We start from the raw sequence: 14,067 nt of genomic DNA, 5'->3' as shown, positions 1-14,067 counted from the left end.
TCACTACATCAGAGCTAAAAAAAAAAAAAAAAAAAAAACCCAAAAAAATGAGAATGTTTTCAAGGCAAAAGTTACTAGTTGAGCTTGGAGGTGGAAAGCTCAATAGCCTGGGTCTCTTACATGATGTTTTGTGATACCGAATGTATTAATCATGTATTTTTTTAATCATTACCCACTTTTAAATTGAAAGCTGGTTTTATCCCACTACTCATAAGCAGCTCTACAAAAAGGTTGCATGTGTAATCTGGTGTAACTGGCTTAATAGTCATTGAAAGGAAGCAGCATAAAAGAGGAGTTTCTTTCCTTTTTTCAAATATGTTTATTTTGAAACTAATAAGTAAAAAGGCTTTAACTTACAAAGCATTTGGTTAGGCATTCAGTTCAGGATTTAGTTTATTTAACTCAGTAATAAAGGATATGAAAAAACTGGAGAAATCAATACAGAATTGATGCGGTTCTTTTACTGCAGTAATTCTTTTCCTGAATCTGTGATGGTACTTTAAAAAAATTATTGGATAAAGTAACTTAGGACTTGGGTATGTTAGTGGTTGTGGCTCATGGTACCCACCAGTATGGTTATACGTTAGAAAATCTTGAATTGAGGGGCCGGCCCGGTGGCGCACTGCTACAGTGTGCCGCTTGGGAGCGCGGCGGCGCTCCCGCCGAGGGTTCGGATCCCACATACAGACCGGCCGCTCACTGGCTGAGCGAGGTGTGGGCGCAACACCGAGGGTTGCAATCCTGTTGCCGGTCCCGGTCCAGTACAGGTGCGACACTGAGGGTTGCAATCCGTTGCTGGTCATGAAAAAAGACAAAAAGGAAAAAAAAAAAAAAAGAAAATCTTGAATTGATTTGCAAACTCCTTACTCTTTATGAATTTAATGAGTCTAAAGATGATGATGGTCCATGTATCTTCCTCAGTCAGTGACCTCTATTCAAAAGGAGAGAAAAGGAAGAATAAAAGCGAATTGAACTACTTAACCTCACTTTCAAAGAGCTTTATTAAAAGATAAGACGTTGTCTTATAGATATTGAGAAAATTAGCATGTTCTTTCTTACATCATTCATCTAGTATTTACTGAGCATATACTCTGCTTGGCAACCAAGTCTTGTCAGATTCCAAGTTGAGTCAGAATATTGCTTTTGAAACTCTTAGAAGGTATTATCATTTTCTGAAATAGTTTATTAACTGTGCTATACACCAAATGGCCAAACACAGAAGAAAACAATAAGGCTCTTAAGATTAATAAACTCGCTATTGTTAGTGCTGGTCACTGTAAAACAGCCCCTCTGTTTTGCATATATGGAAATAGGAAGACAGGGAGACAACTGCACAAGGAAAGGCGGAGAGAGAGCTCCTAAACAGGAAGAATTAATTAAAGAAGTAACTAACTTGGCTCAAAGACAAAGTTAGAAATAGCATTGGATTAAAAAAAAAACTGATTGTGGTATTCAAAACCAGGCTGACCTCTTTGCTAGTTGGAAATTTTGCAGAACAAAATAGTTTTTCATATGCTGTTGCATGTAGAACTTCTTTTGTCTCCAAAGTGAGTCATGCAGGAAGCAGATGGAGATATGAGAGCACTGTTGATGTACAGAACAGAAAGAGCATGTAAGCTTCATCTGAGCCTAGGGATTTTAGGAAAAAACTTAACTTTGGTGGGCAAAAAGCATTGAGACTTCTGGGACTAAGAAAACCTTGGAACTAAAATATTCACCTAATAACCCCAAGAAGAAACAAAATGGCAAGACACATTTAAGGAGTCTGCAGAGTTCAAGAGAAGATTCTCCACGAATCTATTTATCTGGAAGCAGGAACTCTGTTCTCCTTGTATCTCTGTCCTCATACCTAATTCCTGTACTTTGTATAGGGTGGATGCTGAGTTAACATTGATGGGTAGAAGTAGAAAAATGGAGAAAGTATAGAACTTTTTGTTATAACTTGATCAGTTTCTCTCCTTGCACTGTTGTAGGAACACAAAGTGCTGTTGACGGGGACCCCGCTCCAGAACACTGTGGAAGAGCTCTTCAGCCTGCTTCATTTCTTGGAACCAAGTCGCTTCCCTTCAGAAACCACCTTTATGCAAGAATTTGGTGATTTAAAAACAGAAGAGCAGGTACTTACCACCTCTGCTTTGTGTCTCAGTCATAATAAAATTAAAGATTAACCCATGAAGTTGCAAAACATTAAAATTTAAGTATTTTAAAATGTAAATGATACCACAGTTTTTTCCCACCTAGTAGACAGAGCTTTATATATCATTGTGAAGGTTTTCTTGTGTGTTTGTCTGTTTGCCCTCGTGAAGGGCTGTTGAGATTTATAGGGAGTTACATACCCATTGATGTAATTTTCAGAAGCTGCTGTGCTGTTCAGGTTGGAGGTTTTGCTGTGTCGATTTCGGGGGTAGTGTCAGAAGCCGCTGAAGTTTGTAGAGCTATTTGCCTAATGGAGTTTTAAGGCTCTACTCTTATTTCTGAACCATGGATACTTGACCACAATGCTCACTTTTTCAAGCCTGTATATTTTCACTTTAGCAACATGCGGCGTAACTACCTCCACAGGATTTCTGTGAGAAATAAATGAGGTATTGTGTGTGAGAAGTGGTTGATTATTTTATACACTGTTTAAGAGTTATGTGGGTATTAGTTGTTACATTTTGTATGCCGTATTTGAAGTAAATATGGAAATAGGCTAAAAATCCTGGTCTTTATGTGCCCCTCCCCTATCTGACTGTCTAAAACGTAAAGTCGGTTTAGTTTTACTTTTCTTGAATAAAAACTATATGGTGTGCTATATCTTATTGCCAACCAGCAGAAAAGAACCAGGGAGAAACATCTCCATTTGCTCATTGGTGCCTGGCTCTCTCCCTCTCATTCTTTAGCTCTTTCTAAAAAGGAAGAAAACACAAGCATAGCACTCCCATGACATTGTCTCTTCCCCCTTCCTCATCATCGTGTGGCTTTAGACAAACAGAAAAGAAAGCTAAATGAATAAACTGGGGTTTCCTGCTATGTACTTTTCAAGCCTCCTCTGGATAGTTGAAGTAGTCCACTTGACATACAATTGTCAACTTTCATGTACTTCTCTATGAAAGGTGATAGATTAGCTCCTCTATACCCTTAGTGGGCTTTGAAAAATGAAAGTGGATGGTAAATAAATAAGATGATCCTGATTTTTCATGTTACAGTATGTTTTAACGTGCAAGCAAATTATGATACCAGTATTTACTCAAGGTCCTTTTTTAGGTGCAAAAACTTCAGGCTATTCTAAAGCCAATGATGTTAAGACGTCTCAAAGAGGATGTAGAAAAGAACTTGGCCCCCAAAGAAGAAACTATTATTGAAGTTGAGCTAACAAACATTCAGAAGAAATATTACCGAGCCATCCTTGAGAAGAATTTTACATTTCTTTCCAAAGGTGGTGGACAAGCTAATGTACCTAACCTTTTAAACACTATGATGGAATTACGAAAGTGCTGCAATCATCCGTACCTTATCAATGGTAAGCTGGCCTGCTTGCAAACTTGTTTAAATGACAAATCAAAGCACCAGAGATCCCTGTCTGCCCCCAGGCTGAGGATTTCATGGTTTGTAGTCATTGCTGCATCCTGCCCACTCAGCATGGGTTTCACCAGCTTTCTGTTTTCTGTGCTGCTTCCTTCTGTGGTTGCTGAAGGCCAGTGACCATTGCCCCAGCAAGCCCGGAAGCATGGTCTCACTTTGCCTTGCTCCTACCTCCCTGCGCTTGAAAGGAGACCATAGTGCTCCATGGCTAGAAATCATCAGAAGTGCTAGCAACTAAAGAGAAACTAGCACTTGTTGAAGTTTTCTTGCGGAGGAGAGAGGTGTTTAAATCAGAGGCGTTAAAGAGGAACTTTGCTGTGGGAAGGCAGCTACCAGCTGTCTCAAGCCTTTGATAGAAAATGTCCTTCGTATTTCTCTCAGTCTAGAGGCCCTTAGCACCTATTCCCTGAGAATATGCGGGTTACTTTAAAGCTTTGATAATAGTTTGTCCCTGTTACTGATGCATAGTTTATGGCCCCCCTGTTTTCTTAAGTAGATTAATAGTGTTATATAACTCATATGGGTTAAAATCTCTATTATAACACAGGTATTGATATTCAACACTGTGCCCCACAGATATGCACAATCAATTGTTTTGATAAATAAATAAATAAAATAAAAATATTAGCTACCAAAAAATAATCTCTATTATATACTTCCAAAAATCATTAATGGAATAAATTTTTCATGTGTATGATGTGTAAGATAACTCTGGAGACTGCAAAGGTAAATAAGAAGGGAGGGTTCCTCTCAAAGAGCTTTCAGTTTGTTGAGAGATTGAGATTAGGAAAGCCTTTAAAGGAGAAGCCTTGAGAGGTAGAAAGGATTTTTTTCAGGGTTAAAAAAGGGGGGGGGGCATTTAGGTTGATATAATAACACAAGCAAAGAGAAAAAGGCAAGAAAACAAAGGGGAACTTTCCCAAAGTGTAAGACACATGCAGGAGATCATGGGACAGCGCACCTTAGACATGCTAGGGCCCTGCTGTGGATGTCCTTAACTGCTGGCGTGTGGAGCTTTGGCTGTAGTCTGTAGGCGGTGGAGAACCATGGCTAGCGTTTGAGCTGACCAGTGACTGGAAATATGATTCAGGATGATCAATCAGGTAACATCATATAAAAAGGATGGAAGGAGGGAAAGACAAGCAGAAAGATCAGCTTGGAGGCTATCACTATAGTCTGGGTAGGAGTTAATATATATTAACAGGAGGTAATGGATGGTAGGCTGATTTGGGGTGCTTCTGCACAGGTATAATTGCCAGCAATGTAGTTAGGTTTCTTTCCAGTGAAGAAGGAGCAAAGCCTGGTTTTGTCTTTATCACAACCCATGCAGTTGAAGGACAGCTCATTTAAAGAGTCCTAATCTTCCACCTTTCATAACTTACATGCCTATCAGCCACCCCAGGTCCAGAGGTCCCCGTTACTAAGGGACAAAGTGATCTACACCTGGAAGATGGTCTAAGAGTGTAGAACCTGAGCTTATTGCTGTGAATCAGTGAATTTCTTTTTAAAATTGTGTTTTTAACTTTGTTTTCTAAAGAAAGTATCGTGTGTGATAATTATATGTTTAATACTGCCAACCTGCTAAGCACAACGTGTTTAAGAGCTTGTAAGGCCATTAGGGTGAGTGTCAACCAGCCCATTCATGAGTTGGGTAGATGGAGTTGGGGCTTAGGGCGAATCATGTTGTGAGTAAAGGATTCATGTGTGCCGTGCGTGCGCACGCGCGTACACACACACACACACACACACACACACACACACGTTTTCGCATTAAATAGCTGATGAAAAGGAAATAAATAATAATAGCCTCCAAGGGGGAAGAAAAGAAAAGGAGAAACTCACAAAAGGGCTTGAATGCTGCCAACAGGATGTACATGAAAGGGGAGAACTCAGAGATGGTGATTAGATAGTCACCCCCAGTTCCATCAAGTTTACTCTCTTTGGTCACATGTTAATTGTGTGCATTGTGCACACGGGGTGTTTTCCCCCAAAACACAGCTGGTGGGTCTCTTCATTGACTGACTGCTCTCCAGGGTCATCCTGTGTAGATCGTTTGTTCACCAGGAGCCTCTTAGGACTCCCTAAGGCTTGGCATCTGTGGCTGTTCTAATTGGTCACACCTTGAGGTCAGCTTTTCTGTCCTTACAACAAGTTATGTGGTGTCTGTTCAGCAGGCGTCCTTATGCCTTTATTTTGGGAAATTGTAGAAGAAAATGCAAATACACACACACTAAGCATACAGCTGCCCAGATTAACTTATATAGACGTTGTGTTTCACAGAGGTTGCTCCAAGGCCAGTACTGTTCATTCACATCCACAGTCTGGAGTAGAAAGCGTACTGTCACAGTGCCACCTCAGCATACCTTTATTGAACATTTATAAGAGAAGTCTTTAATCCTGGGGATTAAATTGAGATTTGTATTGGTTGTGGCAGAGTAAAACAGCCCCAATCAGACTAAACTTCAAGAAAGCACAGCATTTCTGTAATTGTGAAAAATAGAAGCAACATATGCAGAAGTTGAAAGTGATAACATAAGCATAGCAGAAGGGGAAATAAAAGTCTAGTATGATGGTAGAACGCAAACCGTACATAAATGAGAAAGTTTTTAATGTGACTTAATATTTTTACTGAAGTACATGGAACAATGTCTGGTGCACTGTAAGCACTCAGTAAATGTCGTGAGTTGTTTTTGTTGCTAAATGGTTAAGCAGGTAACTAGAAAACTTAAATGAGGTTTATATCATTGGCCCAAGCTCTATATTGAATGTGATTTCCAATTTTAGCTTTCCTAATGTGAAGGTGAGAATAATGTTGAAAATGTGTCCACGTTCCCTTGGTTAGAGGCATTAAGTCATGACTTGAGAGTCATCGGTTGTTGTTGTTGGAGGTGGGGGGAATGTCAGGAACAGCGGGCAAACAGAAAACAAGAATGAGGCTTACATGATGGAATGACTTTCAGAGAGAAAATAGGAGCTCATTTTTTTCTGGTAATCTTAAAGAACAAAATATTTTCTTGTTTGTTTGTGGCTGATATAGCTAGATGACATTGCATTTACTGCCCTGACAGTGACCATCTGTTGAAGTGAAAAAACTTTAAGCTAGAAGTGAGTACACACTTATACTAAGTTGTCTGAGACACGCACACACATACATTTCTAAATGTACCACCAACCATACTTTAATTTAGGGCAGAGCCAGAAAAGTATTCTGGCTTATAACCCCTTTCCAGTTAATTTTCTGATTGGTGATATTACAAATCTAACATCAAGGTAAATCTTTAATTGGTAATCTTGCAAATTCAGCTATGACATCAAAAGATAGAAATTGCCCTCCTCCCCATCAGTTCCCCTACCCTCTTTCCTTCAATGTTGCCATAGTAAATCGGATGTTAAGAGAATCACATAGGAGATATGTTTGCTGTTATTATTTTTAAATGAAGTATCACTGGTATAAACTGGCTACCACTTTAAGAATCTGAATTCATGACAAAGCACTGAATTGATTACTTCAACAATAGCTAACAAAAGAATGCATTTTTCTGACTGTTCTTTATAAGATTGGAAATTATTGGTAGCATTGAAAAGGCAGAAAAGATATTTTTCTTGTCTTTGAATAAATTTAAAATTTTTTACAAATTTAATTTTTTCTGTTAATTTGACTGAATTATTTACATTTCCAAAACTTTTTACTAAAATAATTTAAACATGTCTGGTATTTGATCAAAATGATTATTTTATTTTTGAAGAATATTCTTGTCTTGTCATACTACTAGAACACTATGTTTTATTTTGATTATGGATTGTAATCTTAATCTGGACAAAAATAATTGCCCAAATATTACAAGAGTAAAATCTGTCTATTCCTGAATTGCAAAGAGTGTATAATGTATAAGAACAAACTTTCCAAAAAGACCTGATATAACATATGGACTTAAATCTATTTCCCCTGTCTCTTGAGGACCTTACTGTCCTTAATCTAGAACTTGGGTTTCTAGATTTCATATTTTGAAAACCATTATTCAACTTTGTTCAAGAACATTCTTGCTAATGCTCTTTTTTTTTTTTCCTTTTTGTCTTTTTTACTGACCGGTAACGGGATCGCAACCCTCGGTGTCGCGCCCGTACCGGGGACCGGCAACGGGATCGCAACCCTCCGTGTTGCGCCCGCACTGCGCTCAGCCAGTGAGCGGAAACCGGTCTCCACATGGGATCCGAACCCTCGGCGGGAGCGCCGCCGCACTCCCAAGCGGTGCACTCTCCAGTGCGCCACCAGGCCAGCCCGTTGCTAATGCTCTTAAACAGCATTTTGTTTCTTACCTTTTCCTAATAAAACTCCTGCTTTTTTTCCCCCACACCTAAAGAAAAAATCTGAATATTAGCTTTTTATTCATGTAGAAAAGAGAGTGAGGGGCTAGCAATTCCTGCAAAGTTGGCAATCTCCTGCCAGTCCCCCTTCATGGGAAGTTAGTGTGCTTTGTGGAAGGCCTCAGTGCTTGGTGAAGACGTTAAGTGTCTTTAATCTCTTCTCATAAATTCTTTGTCCATTAGTAACTAACAAGCCTTATTTCCACATGCTCCTGAAGATGGAAATAGGATTGTGTTTCCATCACATCTTGTGCTTCTTGGAATTACCGTCTGAGTGGCCATGGTGGCCTGTCTAACTAACCTAACCTTTGAAACTCTTGAGGTTTATGTATACCCATCTTGTGTGTAGTTCACATGTTTAAAACCAGTGATAGGAAGAATAGTTTGACGGTTCTGGCACAGTTTAAGGCTGGGAAACGATCCCATTAGATGAGTGAGTTTGTTTGTATTTCCTAAAGAATAAAATGAGCACATCCTCTGTCTTTAGGGAGAGGAACTGAGCACAGCAGCTATGCCCTGATTAACCCAGAGGTGGAGGAGGCCAGACCAGTGCCGCATAATTCTAGTTAAGCCGTCTAAGCAGCTGAAGGAAGCTTAGCCTGCTGCTTCCTGGATAAGTGTGTGTTTGGGGTCAGGGAGGAAGTGGTAGGGCTTCATTCCTTAGGAAGATGTCATTTTCTTGAGGCTTCTCTGTCATGTACCCAAGTCTTTGAACTAGCAAAAGTCCACATGGGGCTGTGAGAAAAAGAGGGTTAAGATAGAAGTCTTGTATTAAATACATAGAGTTGTGCATGGTTTTTTTTGTTTGTTTGTTTGTTTGTTTGTTTGTTTTTTAAGCTTTAAAAGGTTTGGATAATTTAAGATAGAATTTTTGTATCTTAGGAAATTATCAGATGGGAATGAATGTGGAGGGAGATTTAGAGATTGCAATAGAAGATGTGTGCTGAGGTCCTGCACAAAAATCCCTAAAAATTATTCTGAAAATGAATACCTCATTTGGCCATCTCAATATGTAATTATAGACCCAAACTACTGCCCTCACACTGTAATTGTTAGGACTTTATTCCTTTGTTTCTCAGTTTCAGAACAGATTTTGTTGTATGTGTTTATATTCAGCTAGTAAACAGTTCTTCATTTCTTTAACAATTTAGGTTCCAAATGTTTTGTAGGTATCTGGCCCTCAGCTTATTTTTGCCACTTTTGACTTGGCAGTCTGTTGTTGAAATTTTTTACAGACAGCAAACATTTGTTTGTTGAAAAATGTTATCTTCCCCCTAAATGCCTCAATGTGTTGTACTTAAAAAGTTGATCCCTTTTGTACGATATCCACAGTTTTGTGTAAACCCAGCTTTGAGTAAGTGGATGGATTCTTGTTCATAAACAAGAGTGTGGTGATCTGGTTCCTACAATTTTCAGTGGATTTTGAAAGCAAATTCATTGTTTTTAGTAATAAAAACCTTTTACAGTATTCACATTATGCTGTCCAATCTCCGCAGGTGCTGAAGAGAAAATTTTGGAAGAGTTTAAAGAAACACACAATGCAGAGTCTCCAGATTTTCAGCTCCAGGCAATGATCCAGGCTGCTGGCAAGCTAGTGCTGATTGACAAGCTGCTGCCAAAACTGAAGGCTGGTGGCCACAGGGTGCTTATCTTTTCCCAGATGGTGCGCTGCTTGGACATACTGGAAGACTACCTCATTCAGAGACGGTGAGGGCCACCATATCAGAATAATAAAAAGGAAATTAAAAACTGCCCTTTACAGGGCTCCAAGTGGTTCACCTAGAAGTGACATTTATGATAAAGGGGATGGAATGGGGAAAATATGTCATCTCTTTTTAAAAATATAGATATACATGACAATTATATGATGACTACAGGAGGACACTGCATACCATTGTGGGCAGTTTCTCCCCCATTGTTTTCATTTGACTAGGGGAGAACTCTTCTTACTTAAAATTGAAATTGTTAGTTATCTTACTGTTAGAGATGTCAGCTATTTTTAGAGCTTAGCTATTTCGTTGGAGCGGAAGTAAAATAAAATTTAATCTTTGGGCATTTGACCAATTGTATGAAAAACTACAAGAAACTCTGTTTGCTCTGAAATTATTGCTGTTAAATCATATCATTCTGTTAATATGTATTAATTACTTAAAAAAGGAAGAAGTGTACTGTAGCTATTTGTCATGCCTCCTTGTTAATATTGCCGTTTTCTAGGTACCCATACGAAAGGATCGACGGCCGAGTAAGAGGCAACCTCCGCCAGGCAGCTATCGACAGATTCTCCAAACCTGATTCTGATAGGTTTGTTTTCCTCCTGTGTACAAGGGCAGGAGGTTTAGGCATTAATCTCACTGCTGCTGATACCTGCATCATCTTTGATTCAGACTGGAATCCCCAAAATGACCTCCAGGTAAACACAAGAAAATCTTCCTGATGCCTTAAAAAAAAAAGGTCAGTCTAGTATGACAGAGAATCCCTAGTCAAACCAATAAATTAAAGTTGTGTCATCACTCAGACAGTGTCCCATGATTCAGGGCAAGTCAACCAACTAGTAATTAATTTATTAATGTGAGAAGAAATTTTTTAGTATGTTAACCCTCTTCTAAACTACACCTTTGTTTATTGGACTAGCAATTGAGTTTTGTCTTTTCTTTGGTAACTGTCTTAGTTAGCTCAGACTGCTGTAACAAAATGCATAAATTGGGTGGCTTGAACAGCAAACATTTATTTCTCACAGTTCTGGACATTGGAAGTCTGAAATCAGGGTGCCAGTGGGGTCAGGTTCTTGGTAAGGGAACTCTTCCTGGTTTACAGACAGCTGTCTTCTTGCTGTGTCCTCACATAGCTGAAAGAGACCTAGCTAGTTCTCTGTCCTCTTCTTACACGAGCACTGATCCCATTGGTGAGGGCTCCACTCTCATGACCTAATTACCTCCCTAGGGCCCCACCTCCAAGTTTCAACATATGAATTTTGGGAAGACACAAACATTCAGTCCATCACAGTGGCTTATTAATTTTCTTTTTCTTCCAGGCTCAGGCAAGATGTCATAGAATAGGACAGAGTAAATCTGTGAAAATCTACAGGCTGATTACAAGAAATTCCTACGAAAGGGAAATGTTCGACAAGGCTAGTTTGAAACTTGGTCTGGATAAAGCTGTGCTGCAGTCTATGAGTGGAAGAGAAAATGCTACCAATGGGGTAAAACAACACTTGCCCAAACCATTCATTTATTCTGGCTCCTTCCTTTGTTTAGCTAATAGTAAGAAATTATTCGGCATCTGCTTATTTTCCAACCTCAATATTTTAAGCATACTTCGTCACATTTTCCTTTGTTATAATTCAGGTTTATCATCTTTGAGAAAAATGAAGGATTTGTTTAGTCTACAGATGTTTCCATTCTAAATTATTTTGAATATTTTAAATATTTCTTTAAAACAGGTACAGCAGCTTTCCAAGAAAGAAATAGAGGATCTTCTACGAAAAGGAGCCTATGGTGCACTCATGGATGAGGAGGACGAAGGGTCTAAATTCTGTGAAGAAGACATTGATCAGATTCTCCTACGGCGAACCCACACTATTACCATTGAGTCTGAAGGAAAGGGTTCCACGTTTGCAAAGGTGAGAATCGATCTGAAGAGGTCGAGTTTTCTGTAGAAGCATGATAGGTGAAAGTGCTCACAAGATGCATACATAACATTGGCTTTACACTGCAAATTCACAGATTAGTTATTAATTCCCTGTGGAACCCCCGGCACATAAAACATTCTCTGTATTTTGGGTCCTCTTCTGTGTATGTGGCACCACAGTCACCTTGACCTTGCTGTCCTCGTACCTGCCTCCCAGCTCCTGAGGCTCATCCTTCACCTGTGTTCTTGACCCCATCCTCTCCATTTCTGAGATCCTCCATCATCCTCTTCCTTCTCTCCCCAAATCCTGATTCCTACAACAGCCTGTAAGAACAATCGAGTCACTGTTGTCTTAAAAAATCTCTCCTCTGTTTTCCCCTCTAACTACTCCTCCGTAACTCTTCCTTTCACAGCTAACATCCACACAAGTGTCACCTACTCCAGCTGTCTCCACAGCCGCCCTGTCTCTTCCCAGCTTCACTTTGCACCCCTACCCTGCCTCTGTCAGAACTGTTCTCAACCACCAACCGAGTTCCTTCTGAGGCTTCACCTGCACTTTGTTCCAGCCGTCCACACAAGACCCACACTCTGCTCTTTTATAGTTAATAGTTTTATTAAAATGTCATTTGTTTGCTGTAAAATTCACCTGTTTTACATATATAGTTCAGTGCCTTTGCCATAATATAGACTTGTGCAAATATCACCAAAATCTAAGTTTAGAGCATTTTCATCACTACTAAAACATCCTCATGCTCATTAGCAGTCAGTCCCTACCCGCACCCCCGACCCGTCACCTTCAGTCTCTAGAAACCACTAATCTACTTTCTTTCTCTATAGAGTTGCCTACCTAGGCCATTTCATATAAATGGAATCATACAATATATGGTCTTTTGTGTCTGGCTTCATTCACTTAGCATAAGGCTCTTGAGGTTCATCTATGTTGAAATATGTATCAGTAATTTATTTTATTGCTGAATAATATCCATTATATGGTTATACCATTTTACCAGTTGATAATGGACATTTGTGCTGCTTATCCATTTGCTAGTTGGTAATGAAATTGAGTTGTTTATGCTTTTGTTCTAATGAATAATGTTATGAACATTCGTGTAGGAGTTTTTGTGTGGACATGTGTTTTCATTTCTCTTGGGTATATACCAGGAGTAGAATTGCTGGGTCATATGTTAACTCCATGTTTAACCCTTTGAGGAACTGCCAGAGTGTTTTCTTTTTTTTTTTTTTTGTCTTTTTTTCGTGTCCGGCAACGGATCGCAACCCTCAGTGTCGCACCCATACCGGACCGGGACCGGCAACGGGATCACAACCCTCGGTGCCGCGCCCGCACCTCGCTCAGCCAGTGAGCGGGAACCAGTCTGTATGTGGGATCCGAACCCTCGGCGGGAGGGAGCCGCCACGCTCCCAAGCGGCGCACTGTAGCAGTGTGCCACCGGGCCGGCCCAAAAGTGACTGTACTATTTACCCTTTCCACCTGCAGGGTATTAGATTTCCACTTTCTCCATGTCCTCAGCAGCACCTTTTATTATCTGACTTTTTAGTTAAGGCCATTTTAGTGGGTGTGAAGTGGTATCCCACTCTGGTTTTTATTTGCATTTTTCTGATGCTATTGAACATGTTTTCATGTGCTTGTTGGCCAGATGTATATCATCTTTGGAGAAATGTCTGTTCAAATTCTTTATTCATTTTTTGAATAGTCTTTTCATTATCAAGTTTTAAGAATTCTTCATATATTCTGGATAAAAGTTCTGTATCAGATAATATGATTGCAGATTCTTTCTCCTAGTCTTTTCTTAATGGTGTGTAAATTTAATGAAGCCCAGTTTACCAGTTTTTTCTTTTATCATTTGTGCTTTTGGTGCATTGTTTAACTCAAGGTCACAACAATTTACTCCTATATTTTTTCGATGAGTTTTATAGTTTCCGTTCTTACATTTAGGTCCGTGATCCCGTTTAAGTTGATTCTGTGTGTGGTGTGAGGTAGGGTCCAACTCTTCCTTTTGCATGTAGATGTCCAGTTGTCGCAGCTGCTCCAGTCTGGAAAGACTCTTCGCTGGCTCTGTGATCTGGTACCTTCTCCCTCATATCTTTCAGCCTCTTTTCAGGTTCTTTCCTCAGTCCTCATTGGCACTACAAATTCAGTATATGGAGAAGCAAACTCACCACTCCTGTCCCTCCACCCCCAACACATGCACACACCCCTCTGTCTGTTCACCCTGAGAAATGCCATTCAGATGCCAGAGTTGGATGCTGAGGTTTTTTTCTGGCTTCCTCCTCCTCTTCCATGTTTCATACCCATTATTCTAACTCCATAGTTTATCTTTTAAAGAATGTCTCTCTAGGCTGTCTCCTTTTCTCCATTTTTACTATAGCTGTTTTCAGTTTTCCATATCTCTTCCCTAACCTACTGCAGTAGCCTGTTCTACTCTGTTTACCCTCTGTGCTCCAAGACATTGGTATGGCCTCTCTAACATGTGAGTCTGGGTATGATTGTGT

At 39.7% G+C, this 14,067-nt stretch overlaps 1 protein-coding gene across 1 annotated transcript in view; it reads left to right on the top strand.

The window, feature by feature from the left end:
* Positions 1-14,067, top strand: part of CHD7 (chromodomain helicase DNA binding protein 7) — a 117,972-nt gene that overhangs the window by 79,740 nt on the left and 24,165 nt on the right. Inside the window, exons 13-18 of the mRNA XM_008571565.1 lie at positions 1,974-2,117; positions 3,247-3,502; positions 9,426-9,636; positions 10,144-10,339; positions 10,961-11,128; positions 11,369-11,548. Coding sequence (XP_008569787.1) covers positions 1,974-2,117; positions 3,247-3,502; positions 9,426-9,636; positions 10,144-10,339; positions 10,961-11,128; positions 11,369-11,548 — 1,155 coding nt within the window. The remainder of the gene's footprint in view (positions 1-1,973; positions 2,118-3,246; positions 3,503-9,425; positions 9,637-10,143; positions 10,340-10,960; positions 11,129-11,368; positions 11,549-14,067) is intronic.

Source organism: Galeopterus variegatus, unplaced genomic scaffold (genome assembly GCF_000696425.1).
Source record: "Galeopterus variegatus unplaced genomic scaffold, G_variegatus-3.0.2 Scaffold703, whole genome shotgun sequence".
NCBI classification, from domain to species: Eukaryota; Metazoa; Chordata; class Mammalia; order Dermoptera; family Cynocephalidae; genus Galeopterus; species Galeopterus variegatus.
Note: the sequence above shows the minus strand (reverse complement) of the source record. Positions and strands in the feature narration are given on the sequence as shown.